The sequence below is a fragment of the Aquarana catesbeiana genome, linkage group LG04, assembly GCF_042186555.1.
Source record: "Aquarana catesbeiana isolate 2022-GZ linkage group LG04, ASM4218655v1, whole genome shotgun sequence".
In the NCBI taxonomy this organism is placed as follows: Eukaryota; Metazoa; Chordata; class Amphibia; order Anura; family Ranidae; genus Aquarana; species Aquarana catesbeiana.
The window spans coordinates 555,151,494-555,167,113 of NC_133327.1; the positions used below are offsets into that span (position 1 = coordinate 555,151,494).

Below are 15,620 nucleotides of genomic sequence, written 5' to 3' on the forward strand. Positions count from 1 at the left end.
CCACCTCTGAACCTGCCCCTGCAGAGCTGACAGAACCTCTGCCCCAGTGTGGCTCCTGTCTCCCAAGCACACCAGCTCAAGCACCGCATGGCATCTTTTGGCCTGCGTACTTGCATAGCCCCTTGAATGCCTACGGAGCACCGCTGGTTCCGAGGACAAAGCACAGGAAGAGGCCATGGAGGAAGAAGAAGAGGAGGGGGTGGAGGAGAGAGGTGTGTCACAATCATTAGTAGTGGCGTGGTGGCGGAACAACCTCCAACACTACTGCACCTTGTCCTGCATCCTTCCCAGCTGCCAGCAGAGTGACCCAATGCGCCGTGAAACTTAGGTAACGTCCTTGTCCATGCCTGCTGGACCATGAGTCAGCGGTAATATGCACCTTACTGCTGACCGCCCTGTCCAGCGAGACCAAGACATTGCCTTCCACATGCCGGTAGAAAGCCGGAATCGCCTTCCGTGAGAAAAAGTGGCGTTTGGGTACCTGCCACTGAGGAACAGCACATTCCACAAACTCACGGAAGGGGGCAGAGTCTACCAACTGAAAAGGTAGCAGTTGAAGTGCTAGAAATTCTGCCAAGCTAGCATTCAACCGCTGGGCATGTGGATGGCTGGGAGCGAACTTCTTTCGGCGGTGCAGCAGCTGGGGCAGGGAAATTTGCCTGGTACAATCTGATGTCGGTGTACCGAAAGCAGATTGCCCACAAGTACTTAACTGTGACACACCTAATTCTACACCTTCATCCCTCTCAGTGCAGGTCTCAGAGAGGACTGAAGGTATAGTGGGGTTGGAGATCTCAGCTGATGAGGAGCAAGGAGAGGTCCTCTTTGTTCTTTGGTGTGGGTCTTTTAGATACGCTTGCCAACGAACTGCATGGCAGGTCAACATATGTCTGGTCAAGCATGTGGTGCCCAAGCGGGAGATGTTTTGGCCACGCGAGATACGCTTGAGACATATGTTGCAAATAGCAGCGGTGCGATCTGATGCACTCGTCTCAAAAAAGGCCCACACCAAAGAACTTTTAGAATAACGCGCAGAGACAGCAGCGCCCTGCACATGCGGAGCTTTGCGGTGTGATGCAGTCAGTGTGCTGCCCTTAGGCTGGCCCCTGGAGGGCATCCTGCCTCGTTGGTGATGTGCCTCCTCCTCCTCTCTCCTATCAGGCACCCACGTTGAGTCAGTGACCTCATCATCCCCTCCCTCCTCATCACTGGAGCAAACCTGGCAGTATGCTGCAGCAGGGGGAGCATGACTGCCAGATTGCTGTCCTTCTTGGGCACCCCCTCTGTCCGTGCTCACGTTACTGCCTTCATCTAGCTCAGTATCACATCAGAGCCTTCTAAACGCTGGGCATCCTCCTGGAGCATGTACCCAACACTGTGGTCAAACAGTTCGAGGGACTCCTCAGGAGGACATGGTGGGGCTAGGGAAGGAGTCACTGATGCCATTGAGCCGAGGGAAGAGGCCGCGTTGGCAGCTGCTTTGCCAGGCAAAGTACCCTGAGCATTAGTGAGGGAGGATGAGGAGGATGAGGACGGCTTGGTCATCCACTCGACCAAGTCTTTCGCATGTTGTGGCTCAACACGGCCAGCTGTCGAAAAAAAGGCCAAGCATGTCCCACGGCCACGTGCTGATGAGGATGCACCGTCTCCACGATGAGCACTGTTGCCTCTAGACACAGAGCCTGCTTGCCCTCTTTTATTGGCTTGTGACTGTCTGCCTCTCCTTGTTGGCCTTCCAGACATACTAATGGCCTGTAGCTGCACTAAGCTGGGATATATATATATATATATATATATATATATATATATATATATTGATTGATACTGCAGCTAGCAAAATCAACTGCCTGCCTGTAGTATGAGAACACCACCAACCTTCTACAGGTAGCTTTAGCTGAACACTGTGCAGAGGTCGCACTACACTAACGTGTAAATAATTTAGCTGCCTGCGGTGGTGCTAGGATCAGGAAAACAACACCAACCTTCTACAGGTAGCTTTAGCTGAACACTGTGCAGAGGTCGCACTACACTAACATGTAAATAATTTAGCTGCCTGCGGTAGTGATAGGATCAGGAAAACACCACCAACTTTCTACAGGTAGCTTTAGCTGAACACTGTGCAGAGCTAGCAAAAAACTAACTTGTAGCTTATTTAGCTGCCTGCAGTAGTGAGAGGGACAAGGAAAACATCACCAACCTTCTACAGGTAGCTTTAGCTGAACACTGTGCAGAGGTCGCACAACACTAACTTGTAGTTTTAGCTGAACACTGTGAGGAGGACGCACTACACTAACTTGTAGCTTATTTAGCTGCCTGCGGTAGTGATAGGATCAGGAAAACACCACCAACCTTCTACAGGTAGCTTTAGCTGAACACTGTGCAGAGGTCGCAAAAAACTAACTTGTAGCTTATTTAGCTGCCTGCGGTAGTGATAGGATCAGGAAAACACCACCAACCTTCTACAGGTAGCTTTAGCTGAACACTGTGCAGAGGTCACAAAAAAATAACTTGTAGCTTATTTAGCTGCCTGCGGTAGTGATAGGATCAGGAAAACACCACCAACCTTCTACAGGTAGCTTTAGCTGAACACTGTGCAGAGGTCGCAAAAAACTAACTTGTAGCTTATTTAGCTGCCTCCGGTAGTGATAGGATCAGGAAAACACCACCAACCTTCTAAAGGTAGCTTTAGCTGAACACTGTGCAGAGGTCGCACTACACTAACGTGTAAATAATTTAGCTGCCTGCGGTAGTGATAGGATCAGGAAAACACCACCAACCTTCTACAGGTAGCTTTAGCTGAACACTGAGCAGAGGTCGCAAAAAAATAACTTGTAGCTTATTTAGCTGCCTGCGGTAGTGATAGGATCAGGAAAACACCACCAACCTTCTACAGGTAGCTTTAGTTGAACACTGTGCAGAGGACGCACTACACTAACTTGTAGCTTTAGCTGAACACTGTGCAGAGGTCGCACTACACTAACTTGTAGCTTTAGCTGAACACTGTGCACTACACTAACTTGTAGCTTTAGCTGAACACTGTGAGGAGGATGCACTACACTAACTTGTAGCTTTAGCTGAACACTGTGCAGAGGTCGTACTACACTAACTTGTAGTTTTAGCTGAACACTGTGAGGAGGACGCACTACACTAACTTGTAGCTTATTTAGCTGCCTGCGGTAGTGATAGGATCAGGAAAACACCACCAATCTTCTACAGGTAGCTTTAGCTGAACAATGTGCAGAGGTCGCAAAAAAATAACTTGTAGCTTATTTAGATGCCTGCAGTAGTGATAGGATCAGGAAAACACCACCAACCTTCTACAGGTAGCTTTAGCTGAACACTGTGCAGAGGTCGCAAAAAAATAACTTGTAGCTTATTTAGATGCCTGCAGTAGTGATAGGACAAGGAAAACTCCACCAACCTTCTACAGGTATCTTTAGCGGAACACTGTGCAGAGGTCACACTACACTAACTTGTAGTTTTAGCTGAACACTGTGAGGAGGACGCACTACACTAACTTGTACCTTTTTTAGCTGCCTGTGGTAGTGATAGGATCAGGAAAACACCACCAACCTTCTACAGGTAGCTTTAGCTGAACACTGTGCAGAGGTCGCAAAAAAATTACTTGTAGCTTATTTAGCTGCCTGCGGTAGTGATAGGATCAGGAAAACACCACCAACCTTCTACAGGTAGCTTTAGCTGAACACTGTGCAGAGGTCGCACTACACTAACTTGTAGTTTTAGCTAAACACTGTGAGGAGGACGCACTACACTAACTTGTAGCTTTAGCTGAACACTGTGCAGAGGTCGCACTACTCTAACTTGTAGCTTTAGCTGAACACTGTGCACTACACTAACTTGTAGCTTTAGCTGAACACTGTGCAGAGGTCGCACTACACTAACTTGTAGTTTTAGCTGAACACTGTGAGGAGGACACACTACACTAACTTGTAGCTTTAGCTGAACACTGTGCAGAGGTTGCACTACACTAACTTGTAGTTTTAGCTGAACACTGTGAGGAGGGCACACTACCCTAACTTGTAGCTTTAGCTGAACACTGTGCAGAGGTCTCACTTAACTAACTTGTAGCTTTAACTGAACACTGTGAGGAGGATGCACTACACTAACTGTAAATAGTCTAGCTGCCTGACTGTGGTACTAATAGGATCAAAAGAACAACAGCAATTTTCTTCAGGTAGCTGTAAATACTGTAACAACACAAGCCTGCCTGTCAGTAGCAAGATAACAGGAACGGATCTAGCTAAACTGAATACAGTGTATATATATATATATATATATATATATATATATATATATATATACAACACCTGGGATGCATATATATACACAATACACTGTAAGTGCAGCTAACCCACTGACTGTCCTGTTTAATTTATCTAACTTAAATCAAATGACACTGTTTCTCTGTCTATCTCTCTCTCTCTCAACGCCGGAACATACACTACACAGGGCCGCCGTGCATGCGGCCTTATATAGTGTAGGGCGTGTACTAAATCCCCTGAGCCATAATTGGCCAAAGCCTCCTTGGCTTTGGCCAATTACGACTCTCTGTTCAGATGGCGCTGTGATTGGCCAAGCATGTGGGTCACAGTGCATGCTTGGCCAATCATCAGCCAGCAATGCACTGCGATGCCGCAGTGAATTATGGGCCATGACACGCCACACGAATTTGGCGCGAACGGCCAATATCATTCGCAATTCGGCAAACAATCGAACAGACGATGTTCGAGTCAAACATGGGTTCGACTCGAACACGAAGCTCATCCCTACTGACCACTAATGTAACTGAGACATTTAGCTTGCATTCACATTTGTGTGTGTCGGGAACACATGCAAAATCGCTTTCCTGACACCACAGAAATGTACTGCCCTTTAGCAGATACACAGCAGCGCTATTAATTGTTAATGACACCCTCACGCATCTGCTGAGATGTACGTAATCACATGCACCACAATTCACGGTGCTGTGGTACCATGTTGTTTTGAAAAAGGGTTCCACCTCCAATTTGCTTAGCTTTGCAGAACAGGCTGATGTTAGGCTTAATGACCACGGTTGTAGCCAGGACTTTTAAGCACGTTTGTTTACCTCTGCAGTGGGCAGCATTCAGCAGAAGTGATGGTGGATAAGACCCCAGGTGGGCATGATATACATATGACTGCCGCCTCTATTTGCATATCAATGCAGCCGCTCCGCGGCTATTCACATGTTAATGCAGCTGCTATTTACATATCAATGCAGGTTATTTACATGTAAACACAGGGTCTGCAGCTGAGTCATCTGTACATGGCAATAGGCAGAGCTGAGCAGCATTAGTAACAGAACTTCACACTGAGATATCAGGACACAGCACGGGACTAAAAATTCAAGGGACAAGGACATTTGAACTGGAATAGTTAGCAAGTATGAGGCACCTGCTTTGGGCCCCACAACAATGATGGGGCACAGGGCAGATGCTCCTTTTGCCCTCCTGTGATTCTGTGGTTTTTGCTTGCCAAATATGCTGCAGAAATCTCCCTCCGCTGAGTCTGGCTGCATTCATTTTAACTGTGGGCAGCTGAAGCTGCTGCCTGTTCATTTCCTGGATTTACACAGACACACAGAGGCACACCTCCAGCTCTGCAGCTCTCATTGGCCCTCTTATGACTCATCCCAGCTCCCTTCCTGGAAAACTGTGCTCATTTGCAGATTGAAGTTCATCCCTTTGGTCTAAAAGAACCAAATGATACAATGTTTCTTTTTATCTCAGTGCTGAGCAATGTTGTGATAAACTTTGTTGGCTGCCTTTTTTTTACAGCTGTCAGCTGTGAGCAGAGAATGGCTCTGCACTTTTTAAATGAATTGTGGAAATGCTGGATTAAAATTATGAGGGGGGCTGAATCGAGATCGCGATTTTTTAACGATCAATCGTGCAGCTCTAATATGCAGTAAAGCATACTTGTTATTTATTTACTTGTTATACTCACTGTGGAACCTAAGGGGTTAATCATCTACATTGTGTAAAAAGGCTGTCTGATCCTGTCTTCTCTGTTCTTCCACAGTCCCCAATCTATCTCCTGATAGGACAGAGGCTAGGGGACAAGCTGCGCATGCTCAGTTTGGTGTGTATTGCTAGAGAGTTTTTTTTCCTTGGGAGAGTGCATGTGATCAGCACAGGGCCAATCAGCACTGTCTAGACAGAAGGTCAGGGGTCCTGCAGCTTTATAGGACAGTCAGTGCAGAATGAAAACTCCTCCTACAATCTTTAACCAGACACTGATAGAAGTCCCAAGACTGCTCTAAGTGCTGATGAAAAAATGTATTTAACAGTTTATATTCACTAAAACGATTACTTTTCCATGTTCTGTGTATTGTAGGAGACCAGATATAGTGAATGCAGGGTCCTGGGTTTAGTAACACTTTGAGCTTAATGAAGAAAAGAGTCCTAGGAGTGAGCCCTGATCTCAATATCATCAAGACCGTCTGGGGTTATATGAGGAGACAGAGGATCTGAGGCAGCCTACATCCACAAAAGATCTGTGGTTAGTTCTTCAAGATGTTTGGAACAACCTACCTGCAGAGTTACTTCAAAAACTGTGTGCAAGTGTACCTAGAAGAATCGATGTTGTTTTGAAGCCAAAGGCTGGTCACACCAAATATTGATTTGATTTGGATTTCTCTTCTGTTCTTTTGCTTTCCATTCTGTTAATTGATAAAAATAAGCTAGTAACACTTCTACTTCTGAAATCTTTGTTAACCACTTGCCGACCACGCTATAGCCGAATGATTGCTACAGTGCAGTCATCCAGTTCTGGGAGGGCATCTGTTGATGTCCTCCCAGAACCATGCCCCCCGTGCACCCGCTGCGGCGCGCACTATGATTGCTGTGTCGTTTGGACACAGGTGACCACAGATCGGGGTAAAGAGCCAGTCACAGCGGCTCTTTACCACGTGATCAGCTGTGTCCAATCACAAATGATCATGATGTAAACACACTTGCTGGTTGTCAGCATTCCTTTCCTCCGCTGTCACAACGCGAGGAGTGGAGAGAGCCGGTAACTGGCAAGTGTGAAAGGGGACATCTATACTGATAAACAGGGCACTGATCATCAGTGTAGCCCCAAGCATGCCCATCAGTGCTGCCAATCAGTGCCTCCTCATCAGTGCCCATCAGTGCTGCCAATCAGTGCCTCCTCATCAGTGCCCATCAGTGCTGCCAATCAGTGCCTCCTCATCAGTGCCCATCAGTGCTGCCAATCAGTGCCTCCTCATCAGTGCCCATCAGTGCTGCCAATCAGTGCCTACTCATCAGTGCTGCCTAGCATGGGCACACCCTAATCACCATATGTGACGTAGATTCTTCCTGTTTAGACCCCTAAGGATCACCTAAAAATATTGTACAAAAATGATTAAAAAAATAAAACTGTAAAAAATTATAAATTTAATTAAAAAAAAAAATACAGACGCCATCCACTGCTCTAGAGTCAGTATATATTCACAGTCCCGTGTCTGAACTTTGGGGTACACACCCTAACTCAATAGGCTGTGCACACCTATGAGGGCCCGCCATTATATTAGCTGTCGGGAAATCTCATTATATAAAAATTGCAGTGCCCCTTGTACTTCCCAAGCATTAGTAATTCATTTTTGTTTAAACGTCATCAGCAAACATAGCGGATTCCAATAGACACAAAGTAGCAGTACCGACGGTAATCGATTGCTCTTCCCTAGGAGTGTCCTCCTCGCGTGTAGACGTGCCCTGGAATCGGTGATTGGCTGCTCTGCTCTGGAGTGGGCGGGCCCCGTGTTGTGCTCAGTGTCAGTGTCCTGGGATCACCATGCACCGTTCTTTCAGTTCCCTACAACTTCTCCGGCACATCTCCGGCCAGGGGGGGCCGCGCTGCTCTGCGATCCGGCTCCAGTTGTCTTGGAAACCAAGCAGGATGGTAAGGATCGATGTGTGCCTGCGGTATCGGTGTACTACAGAGGAAGGTGACCTTCCTGTCCTGGGATCACATTGGGCGGACTGTCAGGCGTGTTGGGATTGACATGGAGGTGACTGTCATGTGCACATTATCAGATCACTGGAGGGGGAACAGTCATAGGCTGATCACCATTCATTTTATAAGGTCAGAGGTGGAGGTGACATGCTGATACATTGGCTCCAATCTATTCCAGGTCACAGATTGTCATCAGGATCTCTGACACTCATATCACAGCATACAAGACACAGCTCTGTGACTCCAAGTGTATGGACACCAAACACAGCTGGGGACAAGAGATTCTCTGTAGAATGAGACCAGCAATGGCAGCCTCCATATTTCTTCTAGGACAGGGTCACTATAAATGTGTTTAAAGCAGATCAGGGATGGGATGTCAGGCTCCTGCAGACTCTTCCTCCAGATCCCTTGGTACAGGCTGTCAGCCGGAGGAACCGTCAGTGGACTGTGAGTGTAGTGATTGCTGTACTTTTATTTAGTTGAGAAATACAAGTCCATTTACAGCTGCTGTGGGTGAGATGAATTTGGGGGGGGGGGGGGGGGTTGCTTAGCATCATGTTACACCCTTATTAACACAGGTAGTTGTGGAGGGGAGGGGGGTAGTAAAAACAAATGGTTGATCCAGGGCTTAACATATTAGCTTTGAATATAGGAGCCAGCTAGAAAAGTTAGGAGCCAGATTTTTTTTAAACTAACCAAAGCTTATGGGTGGAACATGTAACATGTTCCTGCAGTTAAACGTATCCTTTAGCCCTATCGCTGCCAGAGCCATTTTAGATTTTTTTTTGTACACGTTTAGAAAAAACAAATAAAGGACAAACATTAGGCCTGAAGATTACATTAAGCCCTTAAAACAAATATTTTCTGAAAGCAGACACCCTAGAGGAGGGGTCTCCAAACTGCGGCCCTTTGCTTGCCTTTTTTCAGGCCCTTGAGGAACTTTACCTTCCGCTGATACCAATGATGGGGCATTACTTCTCCTGTTGACACCAGCGATGGGGCGCTATTAATCCCATTAACCCCAATGATAGGGGACTATTCCTCCAAATTGACACCAATGATGGGGCTCTATTTCTCAAACTGACACTAACAATGGGGCACTATTAATCCCACTGACACCAATGATGGGGCACTATTCCTTCCTCTAACATCAATGATGGGGCACTACTCATCCCACTGACACCAATGATGGGGCACTAGTAGTGCCCCATCATTGATGTCAGAGGAAGGAACAGTGCCCCATCATTGGTGTCAGTGGGATTAGTAGTGCACCATCATTGATGTCAGTGGGATTAATAGTGCCTCATTGTTAGTGTCAGTTTGAGAAATAGAGCCCCATCATTGGTGTCAATGGGAGGAATAGTCCCCTATCATTGGGGTTAGATGGATTAATAGTGCCCCATCGCTGGTGTCAATGGGAGAAATAATGCCCCATCATTGGTATCAGAGGGAGGAATAGTGTCTTGTATCAGTGGAGTTCCCCAAGGACCGGATAAAGGCAAGCAGAGGGCCGCAGTTTTCAGATCCCTGCTCTAGGGTGTCGCTGACACCAATGATGGGGCACTATTCCTCAAACTAACAATAACAATGGGGCACTATTAATCCCACTGACACCAGTGATGGGGCACTATTACTTCCACTGACACCAGCAATAGGGAGCTATTTCACCTCCTAATACCAAAGATACTTTGTTTACTCCCACTGATGCCAGGATACTTTTTACTCCCGATGACCACAGTTCGGCCCTCCTAAAGTCTGGGTATTAAAATGGCCCTTTTGTTTAGAAAGTTTGGAGACCCCTGCCCTAGGGAATAAAATGGTGGTAGTTCCAATTTTTTTATGTCACACGAGATTATTGCAAAGGTCTAGGAAACACAAAATTTCAGCAAAAAACACATTATTCTTAATTTTATAGGGCACAGATAATCTACCCTATTTTTAGTCAAATATAAAAGTGGAGGTTGCACCAAGTAAATAGATACCCAACATGTCAAACCTAAAATTTGCATACACCCATAAAATTTTGGTAAACTTCAGTACCCTATATTTTCCATAGGCAAGTCTTTAAAGCCCCTTATAGTCCATCAATCCGTTTAGTGTTACAAAGGAGGTCTGGTGAATTAATTCTATTATTCCGACATGCGCAGCGATATGTATTGTAATCCATGTTTTCAGGCATCGGTGCCCTGATGCGTGTGTTTACGTTTGTACATGTGGAAAGTTAGGGGTGGGAGGGCTTCAATTTTTTGTAGGGGGATTTTATGTGCTTGGGTGTAACTTTAATTCTTTTTAGAATTACATTTATTTTTTGCCTAACTTTTTTTTTTTTTTTTCCATCACATAGGGGAGAAAAAGTCTCGTATGTGATGATTTTTTTGGTGACAGGTTATCTTTAATGAGACACGCAGGGTCTAAAAGACCCTGCATTTCTCCCCTGTGCTCCATCAAATGTAATGCAATACACATTGCACTGCATTACATTCTTTCCTGGCCTTGATGGCGGGGGAAACCGTCAACGGGGACCCGGAAGTGACATCATACACCTCAATTCCAGGTCAGCAACAGGAAGGGGAGGAGAACAGACGTGTGTCCACTCTCCTCCTTCCCCTCTACCTGGCAGCACCCGCTGTGCCTTTCCTAGGCTCACAGATGGGCAAGTGAAGCCTGAAACACATAGCAGGGTGGGGAAGCATTAGGGTGACAGCATGCAATTTATTTTCACCATGGCAACCTGGCACCTGGGATTTGTTGAGCCCTGGGTTGATCCACGTTTTTACCTCCCTCTTGACCACCCCTGTTAAGCTGCAAAGGCAGAAAGACAAGGTTAAATACGCGATTGTGATGCTTTGCTTCATGGTGTGGCAATAATTATACTTCCGTCATGTTCTTTGGCAGTACCACCTGCTGAATTCACTGACCCACCCCAACAGCATAATTTTCCATTGCAGCAGGGGTTAATACAACTAGGGTTCTGTCACAGGCTCTCATCAAGAGTGCTTGACTATGCCTGTCTTTTGCCCCTAGCTTCTCCATTCATGGAAGTCATACTACAGTTTCTATGAATGAAACCGGATCAATGAATGGAGGACTGGTGGATGATTGATAGGTCCACCCCTCCAGTCATAGATTACATTTCATTTATAGAAACGCGTAGGGCTTCCATGAATACAGCAGTTAGGTGGAAAAGACAGGCATAGCCGAACACTCTTGATGAGAACCTGTGACAGCACCCTAGTTGTATTAACCCCCACCACACAAGAATATTAAGGGGGGTGGTATAGAATGGAGGAGGATGATTTCCAAAAATGGAGGAATCAGCACAAGGGACTCATCCTACTAACTAAGTTATGTCCCTTGTGCCATTTTTTAATTTTTTACTTTAGTTACTCTTGGGCATTAAAAGGGCTTCTTTTTAGTGTGGTTTTGGTTAAAGTGGATGTAAACCCGAATTTTTTTTTTTATGTCATAATGTAGAGTATAAGATTTCCTATCATTTGAGCCCAGTCTTGCCACAAAGAGTTAATCCAGCTCTGAGCAATCCTCTTTTATTGTTCAGTGAGATAAAACTTGACAAACAGAGAAAAACTTTGTCAAATCCCCTCCCCCTTGCTGTGAGTGACAGGTGATTTACATATCTAGTGCACTAGCCTAAGACATGCATTATTTTTTAATTCCCTCCCCCACTCCTTTCTTCAGCAGCTCTGCAAGGATTGGCTGTTCCACACCTCACCATGATTTGGCATGCTGAAGTCATGTGGTTACTTTCCTGTCTTTTTACTGGATGTTAGAGATCATAGCAGAAGTTCAGTGTAAGAAATACACAGGAGAAAATGCATATTGACAAGGGGAGTGTAGAGGTGGGCGGGGAGTCTACTGACATCACGACTCCACCCACTGAGCTCCAGACAACAGACCCACCCACAGAATCTGCAGTTTTTCGGCTCTCATAACAGACAGAGGGGAGACATTTGACAGGTAAAGATACATGCAGGAGACATGTATATCCTTATAGATAACTCCTATGGCAGAAGTTTAGAAAGGATGACACTGGGTTTACATCCACTTTAAGGTGAACTTTCACTTTATTTGTAAGTATTTATTAAAAGTAGTGTTTAGCCTTAAAGAGGAGGTCCACCTTAAAAAATAAATTATTAAAAGCCAGCAGCTACAAATACTGCAGCTGCTGACTTTTAATAAATGGACACTTGACTGTCCAGGGTGCCCGCGATGTCTGCAGCAGATGACGAGCAATCACTTGGTTCTCGGCTGCCCCCGCCGCCAATCCTCGGTCAGGGAATCAGGAAGTGAAGCGTTGTGGCTTCACTACCCACTTCCCTACTGCACATGCGTGAGTCGCGCTGTGCATCTTTACTGGTCCCTGTTGTGTTGTGGGAACTGTGTGTTTCCCAAAACACAGGGGAGGGGGGGGGGGGCGGCTATCTGCGGCTAGCTAGTCCCGGAAGTGGGTGCAAATACCTGTATTATAAAGTTATCTGCACCCCCCCTCCCCCCTGAAAGGTGCCAATTGTAGCACCGGAGGGGGGGAGGAATCCAATGAGCGGAAGTTCCACTTTAGGGTGGAGCTCCACTTTAAACAGCTCTTTTGTAGCCTTATATGACATTAGTTTATTTAGTTACAGATACATTTCTTCTCCAATAGTTTATAAATGTATTGCTTTATTCTCCATTTGTGTGTTTTTTTTATTTCGCAAAAAATCTCCTTCTTTTGACTTAACCCCAGTGTACTTTTTATATGCACGTGAAAATAATCTGATTGTATCACATAAGTAAATACACAAAAGGCTCAATTTTTACAAAGCTTTAACTCCAGCCAAATCCTCTATTTTTTTTTTTCCAGCCATGCAACCGTCATTTTTACATTTCATTAGTTCATCTGAAAATAGTTTTCTTTTTGAAAAGAAATTTCATTTTCCTACCTTTAATGATGGAGCCTATGATCTTAAAGTGATTTTAAAACCTCAGACATGAAATATGAATAAAGCATATCCTTCTATAGTGTGTGCTTGTCTCAATTAAGAGCACTAAATGTCATTTCTGTCTGCTGCTTCTTTCTTCTGCTATCAGCATGAATCACTTCTGACAAGTTTTCCTGACACCAAGAGAAAAATGGTGACGGGGAGGGAGCTCCAGCTGATTGACAGCCTCAGCTCTGTTCCTGTGTGCTGTGTGAAGAGGGGGTGTGTCCTTTCCTTCCAATCAGCTCTCAGTGCTCTCCTTACTGAGCTCCGCAGAGTATAACTTCAGCTTTTCGCCCATATTTTTTTTTTTTTTTTTTTTTTTTTGTGATCGCTCAGACAAGTTTATAAATTCTGGCCATTGAATGGCTTTAGAGTCAGGTAATAAATTATTAGAAAGCTTTTGTTTGCAGAAGGACATGATGGGGAGAATAAACAAAGTGACGTGGGAAAACCAGCGGATATGGCGTACAACACATTAGCAGTTTCTCGTCTGTCTGCTCCAAACACCTTAGTTTCTATGTCAGAGTGAAATCTCTGCACATAATTAACAAGTAGATTGCAGTACTTTTCAATATAGAAAACTGACGCTGGTCTGTGCCAGGTTGGACCTGGTATACGGGATGTGAACTGGCAGACAGCTTACATTCTATGTTTGTCCATGCATACTACACAGACAGAGCCTGCGTATGGACAGGGCAGACTCCTGTCCTTGCCTATATGCCCAACTGTTAATCTCCGCAGCCTTCCTTTTTGCTCCTTGGTGAGCAGAGGAGGGTAGAGCCAGCAGCTTCATCTTTCCTGCTCTCTGTGTTGTCTGGCACAGGCACAGCATAGAAAATGGAGGAGATCACTCCTAATTAACAAACCAGCTTGCACCTGTAAATGAGCAGGCCCTGTTCTGTTTTCTCACTCTTTGTAAAGTCATGTAATGTTCATGCAATATTACTTTAAGCAAAGGGTGCCCAACCAGTGGCCCGGGGGCCACATGTGGCCCGCAGAGCCCTCTGATGTGGCCCGTGACCTCCTGCTTTGCACAGATGTCAATGTAAATCACAGCCCGAAATCGCAAAAAGTAGTACAGAAACTACTTTATGAAATGAGTGCAGTGCTGCAGATGCGGCGTCGCACTGATTAGGACGGTGCCATTGACGGCAATTGCCACCGATTTGACATGTCAAAACGCTCCAGTGTGAACCAGGGCTTAAGGTAAGTTTATTACTAAAATCATATTGTATATATGGGCATATCTGTTCTGCAGTGGTTACTGGGCTGCTTTCAAACTGATTTGCAAGTGCAACGCAGTGCATCTGTTGGTTACCTGCACTGAGCCATAGACTTCTGCTATTACTTGTGGATTTGGTGTGCTTTCAGAAAGTGCATCACACCTGCAGGTTATAATATAAGTCTATGACAAAGTGCAGCAAACCTGCAGGAAAGCCACAGGTGTACTGCGGTGTGGGTAAACCACAGTGAAGGAGTGTAAAAGTAGCCTTAGGTCCCTTTCACACAGTCGGTCCAACCCAATTGGACTCTCCTTTCACCTCTATGGAGCGGCAGATGTAAACAGACTTGTGTCCGTTTACTCCCGCCTACCTCTAATTCAATCTGCTAAAAAAAACAGAAGGGAATCAGTCCCCTTCTATCTGGGCAAATCGGAGGGCCCATAGAGTAGAGTAGGCTGTGTCTGCTCTGCACATGCGGAGTGAACACGGACCGGTCATCTGCCCCTTCCACTCATTGTGGCCCACAACCGGTTACCAAGTCGCTTAAGTGGCCCTCACTCTTTAAAAGGTTGTGCAGCCCTAGTTCACACTGGTGCGATTTGACATGTCAAATTGAATGCCAAATTTGCGGCAATTGCCGGCAATGGCACCGTGCCAATTGGTGCGGTGCCGCACCGATTTTCAAAAGTAGTTTCTGTACTACTTTTGGCGATTTCGGGGTGCGATTTCCATTGACATCTGTGCAGAAACCCACACAGATGTGTCTGAAATCGTCCTAAAAATTGGGACGGACAGGCGGGAATGAAATCATGTGAGTTCAGCAGAACTCACACAATTTCATTCCCGCACTCAGTGTGAGATTAGGCTAAATGATTTTCATCTACCCCCCATAAGTAAACATTTGGAATTCAACATTTGTGCTATCTGCACTTTACCCGGATAAACAGTAACAGCAGGCTAACATGACCAGAATATGAAGCAATGCACTAAGTATATTGGAGGATTCTTGAAATTCTCGTATAATTGCCTGTTTCTGGCATGCAACTGTTAACTTTAACTTTTTTTTTTTTTTTTTGTAAACCTGAGCGAACATTATTATGCCCCGTACACACGGTCGGATTTTCCGACGGAAAATGTTCTATGGGAGCTTGTTGTTGGAAATTCCGACCGTGTGTAGGCTCCATCGGACATTTTCCATCGGAATTTCCGTCACACAAAATTTGAGATCTGGATCTCAAATTTTCCGACAAAAAAACCCGTTGTTGTAAATTCAGATCGTGTGTACACAATTCCGACGCACAAAGTTCCACGCATGCTCGGAATCAAGCAGAAGAGCCACACTGGCTATTGAACTTCATTTTTCTCGGCTCGTCGTACGTGTTGTAAGTTACCGCGTTCTTGACGTTCGGAATTTCCGACA

General features: G+C 45.5%; 1 protein-coding gene across 1 annotated transcript in view; it reads left to right on the top strand.

The window, feature by feature from the left end:
- Window positions 1-7,763: 7,763 nt before the first annotated feature.
- The window catches only part of FH (fumarate hydratase), a 46,649-nt gene continuing 38,792 nt past the window's right edge, over window positions 7,764-15,620 (top strand). Inside the window, exon 1 of the mRNA XM_073627976.1 lies at window positions 7,764-7,944. Within this exon, the coding sequence (XP_073484077.1) occupies window positions 7,837-7,944 (108 nt within the window). The 5' untranslated portion in view covers window positions 7,764-7,836. The remainder of the gene's footprint in view (window positions 7,945-15,620) is intronic.